Genomic DNA, 21,501 nt, shown 5'->3' on the forward strand with positions numbered 1-21,501 from the left:
ACAAAGGCATTCTACTGTGCACTATAGCTCTCTATTCCAGAATTGTCTTATTTCCCAATCTTATGTATTTTTCTGAGGGTTTCTTCTAGTAAGGTACAGCTTTATATCTACTGACAGCTGCCTGCTATCTCAGCTAGCTGGAAACAGACCAATTTGCTGTGTGTGTGTGTGTGTGTGTGTGTGTGTGTGTGTGTGTGTGTTTAATATGCATAAATATAAATGCTGAATTTAATTTGCCTAAATATGAATGCTGAATACTCTTTAGTTCAGCTTTGATGACCTCTATCACCAACCTTGAGGGCTAAGTGTTGGGCATGAAGTTTATATTTATGGACTGAGGTCTTCTTTCTTTCTTCCAAGTTGGGTTAATCAACTAGGAATCAAAAGAAGGACAGAGAAGAGTAGCACTGAGTGAATAGGACCACCTCCAGGAAAATTTGGAAATACTGGAACCATTTTATATGACTGAATGTAACTCTACAATAGAAGAGTTCAGAGTTTCTCCCCTGCCCGAATGAGGTAAAAGTTTCTTGGGTCCCAAATTCAATACAAACTCTCCAGGGCAACCACAGACCTCAGAAGCTTTCTGAACATTTTTGTACTACTAGTAGACAAATCTTACTACCTGTCAAAGTCAAGCTTAGGTAAGAGTATGAAAATCACATCCCAGGGCTTGGGAATATCTATTAATTGTTTGTTTTCTCTTATTCATTTGGGCAAAGTATTATTAGGCACTTTTGGGAAAGGGCTAATACTAAGAAGAAAAATACAAAATCTCATAATTAATATAATACAGTTGGGAAAAAAGTATTAACACACACAGAGAAAATAGCAGCACAAAAAATTAAATATCAATATGAAATAAAAATATTAAGTTATCTCAAAGCAATGTCCTAAAGGATCAAAGAAATTTAATAGAAAATAAAGACTATGAGAGTTAAGATAAAGGAAAAACCAAAATGAGCCAGGTTCTCATGGGAAGGTTTCCATGAAGAGTTTGAGACTTGAATTGAGTCTTAAAAAACACATAGAGTTCAAATGGATAGAAAAGAAGTAGGAAGACATTCTGGAAGTATACAGGATGAAGGAAGAGAAATTTAAGGGAGAAGGTAAGGGAAACAAGCAGTGATTAAGAACTATTATATGCTAGGCACTGTGCAAACTTTTATTATTGTTATCATAACAACTCTAGATTGGTAACAACTCTAGATTGTTATTATTATTATCATCCCCATGTTACAGCTGAGGAAGCTTAGACAAAGGTTAAAAGTAATTTGCCTGGAGCAGATAGCTAGGAAGTATCTGAGGTCATATTTGAACTCAAGTCTACCTCATTTTGATTCTAGGACTCTATCTACTGTGCCACTTGACTATCTAAAGTCAGAAAGATAATTTAGGAGATTATTGCAATAATTATGACAGAATGATGAAAGCCTGGATAAACTGGAATAGAAATGGTTACAGGAAAGAAAAGATGCATTCAGGAGACATTTTGAAGAAAGGACTCATAAGACTTGGTGCTTATTAGGTGTGGAGGTTAAACAAAAGGGAGAAGTTATATTTGATTCCTAGACTTTATTTAAGCCTGGATAAAAGAGAAAACAATGGTATAATTACTGTGTTAGATGAAGAGAAATAAGGAAGAGGACCAAGTTTGGCCACAAAAAATGAAGTTTCATTTAAATTCCTCAAAGTAGAAGTGATGGAAAGACATTAATGTGGAAATGTGCAATAAATGGTACCTGAGAAAAGAAACAAGGAAGAGATGGACATGGGAGTCACATGGAGAAAGGGATAAGCTATTTGATGGCTAAGGACTGAGGTTTGGGGAACATTCATAAGTATGGGGTAGTAGAGGAAAACAAGAAGTAAAAGAGGCAGGAAAATGGTCAGACAAATGGAAACAGGACCAGATTAAAGCTACAGAAGTAATGGGAGGAGGAAAATTTAAGAATGATAAAATGGGCAACATTGTTAATGATATAGAAAGTTAAGGAGATGAGGCCCAAGGAAATCATAACCTTCAAACCTTTGGTTCTAGATCCCACTTTATTACCTTTTTTGGTGTTCCCAGCACTTGGCAAATTTTGAATATTGTATCAATTTCACTGGCACCTGGGAAGAGTGGCCTTAGTGTGTAAACTTCTGCCATGATGCATCCCACTGCCCAGACATCAATAGGAGAACTATAGTTGGTAGACCTCAGGAGAACTTCTGGAGCCCGATACCTTGGATAACAAAAATGGATTGCTATTTATTATTGAAATTTCAATGATGCACTTAATATCAATGAAAGAATTTATAAATTTCACTTTTTAATCTTGCTAAGTATAAAATATAAATCTGCCAGTTTTACAACTAGAAATGAATAATAAAAAAGTACAAGATCTTAATCCACTGGGACAAATTTATTGTATCATGTAAGATATAACTCAAATTGTGTTAAGCATCAGCATTTTAAAGTCAACACAAAGAAAAATGATTTTTCTTATGAGTTTTTGTATAAAGCATAGGATGATACCATGAGTATCTGGAGTTCTATGTGGGAGATCTCTGTCCTTTGGAGGACTCTGTGGGAAAATGGGACTCATAACAATGTCAAAAGTTGCCTCATTAGAAATTCCACATTCAGTTTTCTTCCAGGATGGTATCTGAGATCCTATGAGTCTTTCAGAAGATTCATCTTCTGAATTTTTCATTGTGTGAAAAAGGCAGTCCTATACTCTATATGTACTTGCTCTACTGATTGCTTGTATGGGTTACAAGTAATTCCAAATGACTATATGACCCTCATGGTTCATAAAACTTAGATATGAGCCCAGTGTCTTGGGGAAGTCTTAGACTACAGGTTACACTGATTTCTCAAAATTTCTTTGTATTTATTTCAGACAAGTCTGCAAAAGTATAAGATTGATGGCAAAGTCACTTTAGACAAGTATCTCTTATAGCTCAAGTCCCTTCAGACAAAAATGCTTTATCTAAAAAATATTCTTTATAGAAAAAAAATGCCCTTCACAGAAAATGTACAACATAAACTATGTATACTGAATAATGCAATAATGTCTATCCAAAGTATTTCTCTTAGTAAAATGGTAATGTTACTAGGCATGGAAACTTTAATGTTATCCTTATAGTGATGGTTCTTCACTTAAAGATATAAAGTTTTATGTATTTGGGAGAGACAAATAGAATTTACCATCTTGTAGACACATAGTCTGTATAAGGTGGTCTCGAGCGAATTTCTCTGGCTAATCCAAAGTCAGCTATTTTCACAAGTTCTGGTCCCATGCAAAGGAGGTTTTCAGGTTTTAAGTCTCTATGGAAGAAACCTACAAGAAGAATAAAATATAATTATATTTACACGTGTAACTTGCATATATGCATAGATACATACATGTACACAAGTGTATCTATGTATGTATGTGTATGTATATACACAGAATGTCCTGGGATTGTGTTCTCAACTCTTTTCCTTTTGTGATTTCATTTACTGGCACTCTGTAGTGGTAGCCATCAATAGGTTGGATAATTTTAACAAATGGCCTTTTATACATGACCAAGAGAAATAACTCTGATATAGATAAGATATTCTCAGCATGAAAATGTGGCTGGCTCATTACTAACAGAGCTAAATGAAGGTTATCGATGCCAACCAGGGATAGGAGAGATATATGTTTTAACTTCTAGAATAATTGTCCCTAGACTCTTGGTCCTTCAGAATAACCCATGAGATATCCTTGAAGACCTGAATGTCCACTCCTCTTTTGGCAATAACCAAAGAATGTGTAAAATTATGAGAAGTTAGAAAACAATTCTTGATTGTTTATACATCCGAGAAGATTCCCATAGGCCTTTATTTCTCTATAATGAACCATGTTGAAAAGTAGAATGAACTAGTCTAGTCCATTAGGCTGGACTAAGGCATCAGGAAAATCTGAGTTTTCACACCTCAGGAACTACTTAGCAGTAAATAGATTCTATTTTGAAGGAGGGTCAAATGAGATAACATGTTATTCTGCAAACCTATATGAACTCTTATTATTTTCTTCTGTTCCACATAATTGCTAAGTCTTTTTAGACAAGTATTCAATCAATAATTATTTATTAAGTACTTACCATGTTTCAGGCTCTGATTTACAAAGACAAAGTAAAATAGTCCCTATCCAGCTTCCATCCTACTGGAGAGAGAACATGCACATATATGGCCTTTTACTAACTGCTTGTAGTACTTCACATCTAGGTTATCCTCCTTACTACTGAAGTCAGTTTAGTCCTAGTTAGAAACCCACATCAAATTAACCAGCATTCCTGCCATTGAATCTCACTGTAGATCACCACTCTGGATTATCTACTGTGAGACACTAGCCATCTCTAAACTCCGTCACTCACTCCAGTTCCACTCCAAAATGTAATTTCTTTGTTGACTAGAATGAGGACTATGAATTCTCACAACTTTGCTACATAAACAATTTTTTTCTCCTTAGAATTCACTTCCGGTAAATCACACAATAGGGTGGGGGTAAAAATAGCAAAAGTGAAAGAACATCATAAAAGTAACTGATGTATAATAGACTTATAGGATGAAACATAAACAATACTGACAAACATATATATTTGGTCTCAATGTTATACAAATACCTAAAGGCCAGTAATTAATTATAATGATGATGATAATGAATCATTGTAGTAAAAATGATACTGAAACTGGAAGAACTAAGTTCAAGTCGAGTCTCTAATATAGTAACAACTCTAGACAAGAAATTTAACCTCTCAGTGCCCCAAGGAACTAATTCTTTAAGATTATTAAATTTCAAAGGAGATGCTAATCTCACTAGGAATTTCTTATACAGTTAACCCTTCCCCATCAGAGACTTCCCCCATTGAGGTTTCAATATATTGTAGGCTGGTATAAGAAATTAAATGGATATTTGGGGGCAGTTTTACAGAAGTTGCAGATGACATGCCAAAGGCTAGAAGATGACACAGAGTCTATGACTCAAATGTTACAATATGGTATACCCCATAAAAGAAAAAAATTCTTCTCTGGTATGAAGAGAGGGCCAAAAAATTTACATGGATTTTTTCTGACTGCAGGGATGCCAACCTTCTAACCCCTGAGATGGAAAAGATAATTGTACTAATGAAATCACAAGTATGGTTTAATAAAAATAATTATGATGGTGATAGTAATGATAACTATAGGAAGACTTCATCATATACAGCCCTGGATTATATTCTCATCTTTGCCATTAACTTTATGCATGTGATTTGGGACAAGTCATTTACCCTCTTCTGGATCCCAACTTCCTTTCCCTAAAATAAATAGGTTAGAATAATCTGTAAAACCCTTTCCACTAGTAATAATCCATAGGATAATAAATATGATGATTACTGCAAACTACTAGAGATAAATTTACATTTACATGATGCTTTACAGTTTATAAAGCACTTTTGTATATACTACCTTACTCCTTCTAACAAATCAATAATGCAGGTAGAGCTAAGGATTATATATTTATTTTATCGATGAAGTCAAGGCTCAGAGACACCAAGTGGCTAGCCTGAAGTCTCGCAGAGAGTAAGAGGGAAAAACTAGAAAAAACACTCCAGAAATCTGGGCTTCTGTCATGTGTTCTTTCTATTACATAATAGTGTTTGTGCTTTTGTCCACCCCCAAACTTATAAATTTTAAAGAGCAACATATCAGATCCAAGATCTCTCATAGCATCCCATTCTTTTGTAAGGCAGAATTGCCAAACTGTTCATGTGCTAATGATGTTAAGTGTAACACAGATGGAATGATGCACTCTTTCCTTTCCTTTCCCAATGATGACTTACACTATAGATCATAGATCTATAAAGATGGGTTACCAAATGCATCAATCCCATCATTTGGCAGACAAGAAAAGCAAGGAACAAAAATATTAAGTAAGTTGTACAGCTAGTAAATGTCTGAGGCAGGGATTGATCTGCCTGACTTGAAATCTAGGGTTTTCTACTACACCATGCTATTGGTGTTTTTTGACCTTCATTTTTGAAAAGGACCAATTATATCATGGGGGTGATGATTTGTACCCGGATTGGATTTAAGTGAGCAAGGTTTCACAAAGTTGTCAGCCTCACCATCTCTTCCAGAGTCATTTAAGTTCAGTGGCATGACAAAAGTCAAGGCTACTGGCAATGGCTCAGGATGTAGTGGGTCATTTGATGTCTGACTAAGCTCTAAGCATTCCACCATGCCAGCTTTGACTGCTTGCATGGCTATTAGAACAAATTGTTCTCATCCACCCATTCCACGAGAGGAAGTCTGGTGGAATGCATTCGGCCAAGTCATTGAAAGACCTGAGTTACCCTTAAGTTTTACTGGGGTATGACCACTGAATATGCTGCAGCTTCTTGGAGCAACAGGCGAGATTTAAGTGACAGGTGGACATCTAAAGGTGGCTGAGTAACACTGAAAATGGCTGTGCAAGCCCTCACACCAGAGGTGCTATAAGAAAGGACATGGCAATATAACCCCTCTCATAATCATTATGACTAGTATCTTTGTTTCTGTTTTGCCATTAATATATTTTTTCAGTTATAAAATGTATAAAATAGGGCAGCTAGGTGCCACAAGAATAAAGTTGCTTAGGGTTCTAGGAGATTAGGGGCAGCAAGGCGACACAATGAATAGAGTGCCAAGCCTGAAGTCAGGAAAATTTCTCTTACTGTGTTCAAATCTAGCCTCAGACACTTACCAGCTATATGACCCTGGGCAAGCACTTAACTCTGTCTGCCTCAGGTTCCTCATTATAAAATGAACTGGAGAAGGAAATGCCAAACAACTCCAACATCTTTGCCAAGAAAATCACAAATAGGATCATAAAAAGAATCTTGCATGACTGAAAACAAATGAACAACAATAACCAAGAGCTTAAATGACTTACCCAGAGTTTTTTTATTGTTCAGTCATTTCATGCAATAGCTTCTTGGAACCACAGGTGGGAGATGAGTGACAAGGGAACATCAAAAGCAGATGAGGAGCCCTCAAAGGGGCTCACACCAAAGGTCCTTCTGGAACACTCATACAATCCTGTACCAAACTATTTCTCATTCAAAGGCTAACACCTAAATCATATACCTGTTTCCATCTTGGAAGCATCAGATTCAGGAAAGTTACCCTCATCATTCACCACTAGCTACTATTCAACCACAAGGTGGAGGAGTTTTCCTACTTTGAAAAATTCCTGCCATCTAGAAAATATTGACTGACAGTTTTCATTTCAGGACACCGAAAAACAGAAGAAATTGGCCTATATCCTGGCAAGAAATTAATACATGTAATATTCTATTTATGATCAGGCAAGCAAAATGTCAACTGAAAGAGCAGGTTTTCCCATCCCCCCACCCTCACCAATGCTACATCAGATATGTAGTTCTGTTAAGAAAAGAAATCTAATGCACATATGGAAAAGAGATGTTGTTATTTCTATTTACAGAGCATACTTCACACCCAACTCATTATTATGGAAATGCATTTCCACAACTATATTATTCAATATGCACCCACAGCATCCTTGAGAGGAAAGAAGGATGCAGATACTATTCCCACCTTGAATGGGAAGAAACTTAAAGCATGGAGAAGACTTAGGGAGAGGACAGATTGAAAGCCTTAAAGATCACCTAATGAAGGAGACTCATCTTCCTGAGTCCAGCCTCAGACTTTTAGTAGCCATGTGACTCTGTTTGCCTCAGTTTCCTCATCTGTAAAATGAGCTGGAGGAGTAAATGGCAAACTACTATCTTTGTCAAGAAAAAAAACAAATGGGGTCACAAAAAGTCAAACATGACTGAAAAACAGCTGGACAACAATCCAATCCATTCATTTTACAGATGGAGGAAGCTGAGGTCCAAAGAGGTTGTTAGTTAAATGAATTTGCCCTAAGGACACAGGGTTACTTTGGCAGAACCAGGATCTAAATTCAAATCACATGATTCCATAGTCTCTCTACATATCTTCCTCAAGGTCATGCAATAAGTCAGGGCTGGATAGGAGCTTACTCCTATTAGAGTACAAAAAACAGCATCCCCTAAAGCATATAAAGCTTTCAGGACTCAATATGACCCAACCCTTTGGTCTGGAAGGCTGTGGCTGTGTAGTACAATTTACATTTTTAATGCTAACAATAGACACGTGCTCTGACATTTTTGGTGGCCTTAAAGTAAGGATATGTTTTCATTTCCAGTGGGAAAAGAAACACATCAGTGACATGAACTTACAGCTATGGCAACTGACTGTAGAACGGTTCTACTCTCTCAAAGGAGTCTCTATCCACCGGGGGCAGGGTGTACTTTCTCACACTGAGGAAGAGGTAACGAGGAAGCATGAGACCCAGGAGAGCAGGACTGTTAAGCTGTTCTGTTCTATTTTTTTTTCTTCCAACTTTCAACAAAGCAATAAGAGATAAGAGGAATTATTATCAAGCTACATTTATCTTGGGAAGGCATTGTAGAATGATGAAAAGAGGGTTGGATTTAGAGTCAGACTGAGTTCAAATCTAAGCTCTCCTGCTTACTAACTGATATGACCTTTGAGGGTATGGTGGAGTGAACAGAGAACTAGCTATGGAGTCATAGGTACAATATTTAAATCCCACTTCTGATACTTACTATGGAACCCTGGGCAAATCATTTAACTTTTATAGTCTTCAGTTATAAAAATAAAGTATTTGAACTAGATGGCCTTTGAGGTTTCTTCCAGTTGTAGATTCATGTTCCTATAGTCTCTAAGTCACTTTACATCTCTGGACCTCAGTTTGGACCTCATCCATAAAATGAGACCAAATGACTTCTAGGGTCTTCTTCAGCTCCAGGTTTATGATTTAATGACTATTACTTGTTTGAGTGTGTCCAATTCTGTGACCCAGTTTAGGGCTTTCTTGACGAAGTTACTAGAGTGATCTGTCACTTCCTTCTTCAACTCAAATTATAGATGAGAAAACTGAGGCAAACAGGATGACAACTAAGAAGTGTCTGAGATTTGAACTCAGGAAAATGAATCTTTCTGTCTCCAGACTGCACTGCGACATCTGGCTGCCCCTTAATGATTCTAACCAAAGACTAAATCAGTATGGCCCCATCAAAATCTTACCAATACTTTTTTTTTTTAGTTTTTGCAAGGCAAATGGGGTTAAGTGGCTTGCCCAAGGCCACACAGCTAGGTAATTATTAAGTGTCTGAGGTCAGATTTGAACTCAGGTACTCCTGACTCCAGGGTTGGTGCTCTATTCATTTCATAAAAATCAGGAAGACTTGAATTCAAATCTAGTCTCAGACACTTATTGTTATGTGACCCTGAGCATACCTCTCTTTGCCTCAGTTTCCTGAACTATAAAAAGGGAAAAATAATAACAGTATTTGCCATCCAGATTTGTGAGAATCAAATAAGATAATATTTGGAAAGCATCTAGCATAATACCTGTGGTATAGTACATTAATAGCTATCACCATCATTGTTGTTATTATATCATTGCCTTTCTACAGGTGTGAAATCTTTTGTATGCTGTCACTTGATGTTGATATCTCTCTTTTGTCAGGTTTTGCTGAACTGTTTTTCTTTGTTATAAAAAAGTTGTTATAAAGAAGCATATTTGAAAATAATTGTGCAAAAAATAAGTCATTAGTAAAACTGACCAATGAATAATAAGTTGAAATGAATATAGACATTCCCACTGACCTTAAATAATTCCTTGTTTCAAATCACTCTAGTTCTCATTGACTGGGTAACAATGAGTCCCAAGCAAAGCCCCTCCTGGTCATAGTTTTGATTCCTGACTGGCTCAGAGTAAGTGTAAAATAGCAATTGTTTCTGATTTGTTCTAAAACCCTGAGAGTTTTCCTCTCCCAGATGGATTTTTTTTAATTAGGTAAAGGAAGTCATTCTTTGCTTCATTTCTTTCTTCCCTAGCCTTAATCACTGAATGGATTGATGCCTCATTCAAACTGAGACCTGGGCAAGACCTTAGCTTTGTACAGTTCTTCCTTCAATTAAATCTAATTCACTTGCATGTCATGGCACCATCTCCCTGATATTAAGGTCCTCTTTGAGAATGAAGGACAAACAACAACTGGTTGATGTTTTTGTTCTGAAGATTTGGACTAGAATGTCCCCTGGAGTATATCTAGTCTAAATCTTTCATTCTAAAGATAAGAAAACTTAGGTCTGGAGAGGTTATATATGACAAGGTCACACAGACCCTCAGTGGCAGAGCTGAAAATTTTAGCCCATGTTTCTGAATCTAATGCCCTTTCCTCTCCACCAATCAGCTCTCCTTTTCAAACCTCCTGAAATGAGCTTCTAGACCTTGTTCATATCTTCTTATTCTCCGGTAATTCTTCTAAAGGAAAAACAAATCATAGAAGCTCCAAATGCACCCATTCCCTGTTTTTCACAGAGAAGCTAGTTGAAGAACCATTTTCTGCAAGTAACCTATGGTCAGAAACAACTCTTTGTTTACATAAATTGGAATTCTGTTCTATTTTGAGTGCTTAATCCTTAAATATCTTCTTTGGAACATGCCACTATAGTTGGTTTCCCTTCCAGAAGATCAGTATTTGGCTTTCTTTGCTCCTGCCCACAGTTTCTCCTTGAAATGTAATATTTAAATCTTTGCTACAAAAGATCCTAATATTTCATTAAAGAAGTCAGGCGAGGATTTATTTAGCTCTATCAAAAGTAAAAATATAAAATGCTCCCACCTAGGCCCTAAAAAAATCAATATAACTCTCCATCCTTCTCTCATAGGCCTCTACCTCCCAGGGAGGGTTTTCTAATGTATACTACTGGGCAGCTAGGTGGTGCAGTGGATAGAGCACCGGCCCTGGAGTCAGGAGGACCTAAGTTCAAATCCGGCCTCAGACACTTAATAATTACCTAGCTGTGTGGCCTTGGGCAAGCCATTTAATCCCATTTGCCTTGCAAAAACCTAAAAAAAAATAAAGTATACTACTTTATCATCTATCTTAGGAATAGGATCCCCTTGAACATTATACAAAGCAATATTATGTGATGAACAACTATGATAGACTTAGCTCTTCTAAACTATACAATGATCCAGGAAACTTTCAAAAGACTTATGATGAAAAATGCTATTTATATCTAGAGAAAGAACTATGGGGTCTGAATGTAGATTGAAGCGTTCTATTTCCATCTTTTTGTTTTTGTTTTTATGACTATTTTTCCTTTTGTTCTGTTTCTTCTGTCACAACATGAGTAATGTGGAAATATGTTTGACATGACTGCACATGTATAAACTATATCAGATTGCTTGCCATTTTGGGGAAAGGGGAAAATTGCAACTCAAAACCTTATCAAAAATAAATGTTGAAAACTATCCTTACATGTAATTGGAAAAAAATAAAATACTATTAAAAAAAAAAAGAAAAACAAACAAGTAAAAGGAATAGGATTTTCCTTACAAGTGAGAAAATGGTTTCTAGAGAGTCAGGGTACTTTGCCTAGATCTGTAGAGTTCTTGTAAACTAAAATATAAGTGAAGGACAAGATATGGGTTCTCCATCAATGGTTCTACCTCTAGCTATTCCTTGGCCCCCAGATTCTCCCAAATCCAGGAATCAAATGGAATTTTTCCCCTGCTACTTGTTCACTATCACACATGACTCCTAGATGTTGCAGGTCTACATGAGTTTCTTTCTTTAATGAATGAAATCTACATCAGGCCAACTGACTCTTTCTCTGTTTGACTTCTCAGATCTGGTTCTTTGAGTCCTCTTGTCTATCCTCTCCTTTTTAAAAAGTCAATCCAAGAACATTACTTAGAAGCATGAACTGAATGCAAATCAATCATCCTAATATAGTATCAAAGGGGCAACTAAGAATAAAGCAAAAAATCCACACCTGATTAAGGACATCATCAATTCCAGAAAAAATTTTCATCATTAGGACATGAGGCAAATAAACCCTTTTTACATTCTGTATAACAATTTAAACATTTGAACACAAAACAATGCTACTGGCACCATCCAGTTCAATCCCTCAAGTTAAATTGGTAACCACTGTAAATTACAGTAGGATGCCTTTGGCCACAATAGCTTGCAACCCCAATTCTGAGTAACTTCCCAGGGACTTTAGCAAGGTCTTAGACAATTTACTCAATGAAGCAGCAAATTGTCCCACTTCCTCAAAACTTTTCCCCAGTATCTTAAATCCCTCCAAAGAGTTCACAGCAACATGCACAGTTCATTAAGAGGCAGTTAGGTGGTACAGCAGGCAAGGGTATCCAACCTGGAGTCAGGAGAGACCACTTTAGGTGAGATTTTAGGCAAGTCACTTAATCTTTCTCAGACCATGTCCTCAGTAGGTAGATAGGTGGCTCAGTGGATAGAATGCTTATCTCTGCCAAGAAAACCCCAAATGGAATCATAAAGAGTTAGACATGACTGAAAACAAATGAACAACACCAAAAATGGTTCTTCCCTACCAAGATTGTTCTAAGGATCAAATGCTGTAATTTGCAATGGCTACAAATGCAAACTTTAAAATACTATAGAAATAATAGTGATTATCATTATTTTATTTGTACCTTCATTAGAATCCATTCTTAGCCCTAAAATCAAATTCTCAGTAAGGGTCCAGACCTCCCATAATTGAATATCCCTCAGGCTTACACATATTCCCTTCCACATATTACACAAAGTTCCTTCAAGAACATTTCTGCCTTATTTCAAGAAAGGTTCTTTGATTCTTGGCCACTATTAGTGCTGAAATCCTAAACCCAAACAGGAATCCAATTAGGGATTCCTACTTGTGTCCATTAATATTTGTCTCTTGTGTTTTAAAACAACAAAGGAAAGATACCCTGGGAAACAAAATCACTGTCCATTGACTGGGGAGCAGCCAAAAAAATTGTGACATGTGAATGTAGTTAAGAATTCCCCCCTCCCCATAATAATTAGTCTTCCTGTCCCTGCCAGTTTTGTATTCTTCTGTTTAAAGAAGAATTGAACAATGGAAAGAATAGTGTACATGAAGTCTGATATTTACTATAGGCAAATAATTTCACCTCTCTGGACTTTGGATTCTTTATTTGTAAAATGAGGAGGCTAACTACAAATCCCCTATGGTCCCTTCCAGCTAGAAATCTCTACCTCTTTCCTGATAAATAGCTTATTTGAGTGTCATAAATAAAACTTATATCCAATAATTTCCATAGTAACCAAATTAGGTTCATCTACTTTTTGAGATTATGTACGTATGTAAGTATGTATTTATTAATGGGTATTGATATCTTTTATTTTTATATCACCTACATTTTTTTTTTTTGCAAGGCAAATGGGGGTTAAGTGGCTTGCCCAAGGCCACACAGCTAGGTAATTACTAAAAGTGTCTGAGACCAGATTTGAACCCAGGTACTCCTGACTCCAGGGCTGGTTCTTCATCCACTGTGCCACCTAGACGCCCCACCTCACCTATATTTTCTACTGTATTCTTTCTCTCATTCCCTTCCAGAGAACATACTTTATAATAAGGAAAAAAGAGGAAGAAAAAAAAACAGGAAAAAGAATTAATATACAAAAAGTCTAATTTCATATGTTTTTTCATATCTTTGGTTCCCAATCTCTGTAAATAAGAGGAGTGCAGGTATCTTCCCATAGCTTTTCTTTGGGTACAAGCTAGCTCATTATAATTTATAGCATTCAGTTTTATTGTTGCTGTTATATTTTTAAAATTTACATCATTGTAGCACTGTATATTTTCTTGTTCTTATTCTGCCTTCTTCACTCAGAATCAGGTCATTTGAGACTCCAGGATTTTCCTATGTAAATTACATTTCTTACAGCACAGGAATAGTCTACTAAATTTATATATCACAATTGGTTGAGCCATTCCCCAGTCAATAGACACATTACACCAACTTTGTTCCCAGAATGTTTCTGGTCACATAATCACATACCTACATCTCCCTGTTGTACCAGGGAACACAGTATGAGTCTTGGAGCAGATCAGGAATGCCAGGAAAGCCAGAACATACAGTCCCTCTCATTTGGACTACTACTTTAAACAGAATAAATAGATGGCCTATATATTTGATGAGGAAGAGAAAATGGAACCACAATGCAGGCTGATGAAGAAATTGTTGTCTGTCACAAACTCAATTGGATACACACTTATTAGATGACTTTCACTCCCTTTGTTTTTAAAATAATAAACAATTCAATTCTATGATGCTGCTCTATTGGAAGAGGAATTCAGAGAAATATGGAAAGATTTGGGCTGATAGATGGTGACATTGGTTCTGCAATCAGAAAGATTTAAGTTTAAATACAGTCTCAGATACTTACTAGCTGTGCAATATTGGGCAAGTGACTTACCTTATGTTTCTCTCAGTTTACTTAACTGTAAATGGATCTAATAATAAGTAATAAATAATAAAATAATAAATAATAAAAGTGCCTACCAAGATTATTGGGAAGATCAAATGGATTAATATTGATTAAAGCCTATGTGCTTAGGGCATAGTAGGGGCGATATAAAGGCTGACTATTACTACTTCTATTCATATAATTTTTATTGCTTGTATCAATTGACAGAGGGAAATTAGAAGTGTTAAGGGAAAAAGTTTTGCAATGATACAATAACAAACTAAAATAACAATAAAATTAAGTAAAACAATGTTCAACTATATTGACCAATTTTGTCTCCAGAGAAGAAATGAAGAAACACAGCTCTCCCTGTTTTTGGGGGGAGATGGAGGATTGTGGGCATGGAGCATTGTTGGAGGTGTTGTGGAGATTGCTTTTGCATAACTATTTTTTCTTAATTTCCAGGAAAGTTCATTGGAGATGGTCAGGAAGGGATCTTGAAATGAGAAAGTAAACACGATGCAAAAACAAAAGGCAAAAATAAAACCAAAAAAAACCCCTTAGAATTCTCACATAATCACAATCTTTAAAAAAAATTGGCAGATTGCTTTTCCTTATGATCTTTGCTAATACACAAAGACATGAACCATCTGTGATTTTATCAGGATATGGAACTATCAGTTTGAGGAACCCCCTCCACCAGGCAGATTGTGAACTATCTTGTGTCTTAGTAAATAAATAGTTGGGAGTTGCCCAAAACTGTACTAAGCTTAATTGACTAATCCAGGGTCACAAAGCTAGCTAGTTTCAGAGCGAGGACTCGAACTGGGCATTAAAATACTTGGACTGCATTTGCTCCTCACCTCTACTTGTTAGAATTCCTAACTTTCTTCAAAGCTTAGGTCAAGCACCACTTCCTACTTGAGGCTTTTGCTGAAATCCTGAGCTACTAGCCACCTCCCATGACATTACTTTGCATTTGTCTATATTTGTATGTGTTCATGTTGATTTCTCAGACATAATAAAAATTCCTTGAGAACAGAGATAGTTTCAGTTTTGGTCTTATATCACCAAACTCTGAAACATTATAGACATTTAATAAATGCTTGTTCGTTGATGTAATGGACTGTTATGATGCAATAAGAAATGATGAATAAGAATTCAAAGAACTGTGGAGAGATTCATATGAACAGATGTGGAATGAAAATAGTCAGAACCAAAAGAACAACAAACACAATGAAGGTCCTTTAGAAGAAGTAATGAAATGTATTTTCATCTTGAGTCACTAAGTGGCTTGGTGGATTGAATGCTGGTCTGAATTCAGGAAGACTCATCTTCCTAGGTTTAAATATGGCCTCAGACACTTGAGGTGACCCTGGACAAATCAGTTAACCTTGTTTGCCTCAAGTTCCTCATCTGTACAATGAACTGGAGAAGGAAATGGCAAATCACTCCACAATCTTTACCAAAAAAAATCTCCAAATAGGGCCATAAAAAGATAAACATGAGGTTTTACAATTTATGAGACATACAATTCTGAGGTATTATATATAATGTCAAATGTAGTCAATTTATCAGTTGAGTTCCCCCCTCCCATTTTTCTTAGTCAGAAGAAATTTTTATTCTAGGCAGGGAGTAAAATCAAAGAACATCAATAAAAATTTTAGACAAAACAAAAAGGAAGGAATAGTTGAGGAGGAAGGAAAGAAAGAAAGAGGAGAGAAGAAGGAAAGGGGGGAAAGAGAGTTGAGGGGAAGCAAGAAGAGGAAGGAAAGAGGAGGAAAAATGAGAGGGGAAGAGGTTGAGGGAAGGAAAAAGAGGGAAAAGAAGAAAAAGGGAGAGCAAGAGAAAGAGAGATGAGAGGGAAAAGGAGGGAGAGGAGAAAGGGAAGGAAAAAATAAAGAGAGAGGAAAAGGATAAGAGGAAAGGGGAAGGGAAGAGTATTAAAGAGAAGGAAGAGAGAAAGAAAGAAGGGGAGAGAGAAGGGAAGGAGAGAGAGGAAAGTGGGAGGGGTAGGAGAGAGGGAAAAGAGAAAATACATTTTCAAATAAGCTTAATGAAAAGAAACTTTCTCTGTAAAGAAATTGAAAGTATATTCTTGAAATCAATATTTTAATAACATTATCACAAGAGGTGTTTTTTAAATGCAGGGAGACAAATAATATCTATTTTTTATCATCTTTAGTCAGTAATTAGGGAAAAGGTTTTATTATCTAAGGCAAGAACAGGCTAGGGAATAACTAAGAATGGAACTGGTAACTTTATTTTTTAGATTTACACTTGCTGGCCGCCCTGATGCTACTACCAAGCTACCTGAAGCAAGTATTTCTATTGAAGGCTGATCTCACCTGAACTGAGATTTATACAACACTTCAAGAAAATCTCTCTGTTGAGTGATAAAAATCTGCCTACTAGACAAGAATGCTGAGTCAAGGGAAGTTGCAAAGAGGCGACTCTAAATTTGAAAAGTTTTCTAATAGGCAACGCTATCCTGAAGTAAAATGAGTTGCCTCTGGAGAAAGTAAGTCACCCCTCAAAAGAGGTATTCAAGCAAATTCTGGATGATCATTTTTTAAATCTGTTGTAAAGAGAATTATTCTTTCACTGTATGTTGGATGAGATGGTCAAGGGTTCCCTTTTAATTCTTGAGATTTTGTGATTTGTAGGTGCAAAAACTGTAATAACAATTTTAACTTTAAAATGAAGAGTGAAAAGCATTATATTTCTAATGTACAAAATTATAGGATTCACTGTTCTAAATAATACACATGAACCTAAAAGACCATGAATCCTATGGCTTCCTCATTAACACATCATGTAGCTTTCAATTGGTAGTAATTCTGGAAGCAGAAAAACAAAAGTGATTTTAAAGGCCATAGATATAAGATATGTAAGCAAATAGATGCATGAAAAATAATGAGTGGGAAATCCAAAAATCAAGGAGGTGATAGATCCCAAAGTCCATGACTCAGCCATCTAGTAATCAATGCTTTCCATATATGATTCCTTGTAACGTAACTTCACTGTGAGTCAATAGAATTACTGCTTTGAATGACTTACCATGTTTGTGGATGAATGCAAGTCCTTGTAGTATCTGGTACATGATATTCCTAATTGCAGACTCAGGAAACAATTTGTTTCTGTATTAGGTAGTGAAAGAAAAATCAAATTTTAAGTCAAGGTGAACACATAAAAATGTAGTCTCTGTTCCCAAGTTGTTATAGCAATAATAGGCAAAGAGCTATGATAACAATTCTATAATAAAGAAACCCTTGAAGTCTTTCCAATAATGTTAGGGGTAAGGCAAGACTATCCATTGTCACCACTGTTATTTGCTATAGGCCTAGAAAAACTAGCTATAGCAATAAGATAAGAGTAAGAAAATGAAGGAACAAGTACAGGCAAAAAACAAGCAAATGTGCCCTTTTATGCAGATGATATGATTGATGTTTTAGCTACAGAACCCTGAAGGCTCAATTAAAAATTAAACAATTCATTTTAGTAAAGTAGCAGGATATAAATCTACAAAATAATCCTTTTGCACAATACTATTAAAACCCAACAGAAAGAAATTGAAAAAATTCTAATGAAAAATCAATATATATTCTGTATTGAAATAAAGGAAGACTTAAGTAATTTAGACAGGAATCAATTGCTTATGTTTAGGCCATGCCAATATAATAAAAATGACAATAAAATCTAAACTATCTTACCAAAGGATTACTTTATAGATCGAAAAATAATTATTTTAAAAATCCATCTAGAAAACACCATCCACATCCAGAGAAAGGACTATGGAGTCTGAATGCAGATCAAAGAAAAGTATTTTCATTTAAAAAATTTTCCTCTCTTGTGGTTTTTCCCTTTTGTTTTGATTTTTCTTTCACAGCATGACTAATATGAAAATGTATGTAACATGATTGTACATGTATAACTTATAGCAGATTGCAAGTTATCATAGGGCAAAGAGAAGGAAGGATGGGAGAATTCATTTCATAAAATGAATATTGAAAAGTATATTTATACATAATTGAAAAAATAATTAACATGTTAAAAATCCATCTAGTCATTCTATTATGAATATCCAAATTAACCTCATAGAAATATAAAGGATAATTCTATTTGAATCTAGAAAGAAATATTGCTATGTTGTAGGAAATAATGAGGTAGATGATTTAGAAAAATCATGGAAAGACTTGAACTTATTGAGGAAGATGCTATCCACCTTCAAAGAAATAGATGACAGGAAGAAACAAGCAGTAAAAAATGCTAAGTAAATTCATATGGAGAAATAAAAAGTCAAGAATTTCCAGGATTCAATGAAAAAAAGTACAAAAGAAGGTGGTTTAGTCTTACCAGTTCTAAATTTATATTATAAAGTATCAGTCATCAAAACTGTCTGGTATTGGCTCAGAAAAAGAGTGGTGGAGAGGAATAGACCAGGTGCAACAGCAGGAAATGATTATAGTAATCTATGGTTTTTCTTATTCTGCTCATCTCACTCAGCATCAGTTCATACAAATTCTTCCATGCATCCCCGAATTCTCATACCTCTTGGTTTCTAATAGAACAATAGTGTTCCATGACATACATATACCACAGTTTAAGTCATTCCCCAATTGAAGGACATTCACTTAATTTCCAATTCTTTGCCACCACAAACAGGGATGCTATGAATATTTTTGTACAAGTGATGTTTTTACCCTTTTCCATAATCTCTTCAGGGTATAGACCCAGTAGTAGTAGTATTGCTGGATCAAAGGGTATATACATTTTTATTGCCCTTTGGGTGTAATTCCAAATTTCTCTCCAGAAAGGTTGGATGAGTTCACAGCTCCACCAACAATGTATTAGTGTCCCAGATTTCCCACATCCCTTCTAACATTGACCATTTTCTTTTCTGGTCTTAGCGGCAAGTCTGAGAGGTGTAAGGTGGTACCTCAAAGATGCTTTAATTTACATTTCCCTAATAATTAGTGATTTAGAACAATTTTTCATATGACTATGGATCGGTTTGATTTCCTCATCTGTGAATTGTCTTTGCATATCCTTTGACCATTTGTCAATTGGGGAATGACTTGGTTTTTTTGAAAATTTGACTCAGCTATCTGTATATTTTAGAAATGAGTCCTTTGTCAGGAATACTAGTTGTAAAAATTGTTTCCCAATTTACTACATTTCTTCTTGGTTACAGTGGTTTTGTCTGTGCAAAAGCTTTTAATTTAATGTAATCAAAATTATCTAGTTTGTTTTTAATAATGTTCTTCACCTCTTCCTTGGTCATAAATAGCTTCCCTTTCCATAGATCTACTCCTTGATCATCTAAGTTTGCTTATAATATTGTTTTTTATGTCTAAATCCTGTATTCATTTTGATCTTATCATGGTAAAGTATATGAGGTGTTGGTCTAATCCAAGTTTCTTCCATACTAAGTTCTAATTTTCCCTATAATTTTTTTCAAAGAGAGAGTTTTTAACCCAATAGCTGAACTCTTTAGGTTTATCAAACAGCATATTACTATTATCATTTTAAATTAAAAAAATAATCTAGAAGAATAAAAGATCAAGAATCTCAAGGGAAATAATGAAAAATTGCAGGAAAGAAGAGAGCCTAAAACCACCAGATCTCAAACTATATAATAAAACAGTAATCATCAAAACAATTTGATACTAATTCAAAGAAATACAGTTATAGAATTGCCAAAGAGTAAAAGGGAAAAAAAAGAAAAAAGCACATTTTTGAAAATGCTCAGAAGAGGTCCAAAAAAAAGACAAGCAGAGCAATTTTGAAAGTAACATACTGGATTTTTTGTATACTTAAAAATGGAATAGCAAGTTATATATAATAGAGATTCATATTCTATTTTGCATATAGAAATAGTAATTTATTGAGTGTTTAAAGTTCAGAAAAAATTGATTTTCTTTTTGTTTTAAGTTCAGAATAAATTAAATAAAATTTTTAAATAGACAAGTCAATCTATGAAATAAATTAAGTTTACAAGATTTATAAGCAATGGAAACAAAGGAGCATAATGTATACTAAAACCCAAGGACACAAATTGTTGGGCTAAGGACATACTATTTATTCAACAGAACTTGCCAAGAAAATTTTGGAAAGCAATCTGGGAGAAATTAAGCTGAATGCATTTCTCCCCTTATACAATAATAAGCTCCAAAAGGACATGCAATCTATTTGTAAGAGGCCATATCAGAAACAAACTAGAAGATAGGTATAGTTAAAGATAGGTATATTATATATATATGTTATATAGGTATATAGATATAGATAAGTAAAGAATTCTTGCCCCCAAAAAGTATTTTGATGGCCTTAAGAACTACTGTCACCTCAAAATCAGCATCACCTACAACAGATTTCTCATGACTGTCTTCTAGGCATTTTAACAATAAATGAATTGAATAGAATTTGAGAGTACTTTTGAATGTATAGTCTCTAAGGAATGCCTACTCTCATGGGAATAATGATACATTTATGTGTTCAGTTGGATTAGTTGAAAAATCACCAAAATCAATTTAAAGGTTTTGAAGTGAATTTCTATCTATCATTTATTTGTAAGGCTTTGAATTTTACAATTTTTCCCTACCCTCCCTTCCCCCCCTCAAAAGCGATCTGATAATTTTTACATTGTTTGCATGATATGCATTGATCAAAAATTGAATGTCTTGAGAGAAAAACATAACCTTGAGGAAAAAATAAAATATTAGAAATAGCAAAATTATGTAATTCATAAGACAACTTTTGTTAAAAATTGAAAGTAATAATCTCTGGTCTTTGTTTGAACTCTATAGTTCTTTCTCTGAATACAGATGATATTCGCTGTCACAGATACCCTAAAATTGACCTGATTATTGCATAAAGTAAACTTCTGTAGTGGCATCTTGAGTCTTTGTATAATCCTGGTCTCATCTTCAGTCTTTCAAATAACAGAAAATTTCAAAAGCTCCAGACTAAGTGGCTTGGCTATTGGAGTGGGGGAGGGGGGGGAGAAGCCAGAGATTAAAAGCACTTAGCACAGTATTTGTTTAATAAATGCTAATTGATTGATTACAGTCAAGAAAAAGCAGAAAAAGGAAAGCACACTTAAGAACAATAAGTTTCTAAAACAAATTCTTAAAATAG

General features: G+C 35.2%; 1 protein-coding gene across 1 annotated transcript in view; it reads right to left on the reverse strand.

Annotated features, from left to right (window-relative positions):
* CILK1 (ciliogenesis associated kinase 1) overlaps positions 1–21,501 on the reverse strand; it is a 76,841-nt gene that overhangs the window by 26,658 nt on the left and 28,682 nt on the right. Inside the window, exons 4-6 of the mRNA XM_074237200.1 lie at positions 17,425–17,504; positions 3,197–3,329; positions 2,057–2,228 (exon numbers count right to left, since the gene is read on the reverse strand). Of these exons, the coding sequence (XP_074093301.1) occupies positions 2,057–2,228; positions 3,197–3,329; positions 17,425–17,504 (385 nt within the window). The remainder of the gene's footprint in view (positions 1–2,056; positions 2,229–3,196; positions 3,330–17,424; positions 17,505–21,501) is intronic.

Source organism: Macrotis lagotis, chromosome 5 (assembly GCF_037893015.1).
Source record: "Macrotis lagotis isolate mMagLag1 chromosome 5, bilby.v1.9.chrom.fasta, whole genome shotgun sequence".
Taxonomy (NCBI): domain Eukaryota; kingdom Metazoa; phylum Chordata; class Mammalia; order Peramelemorphia; family Peramelidae; genus Macrotis; species Macrotis lagotis.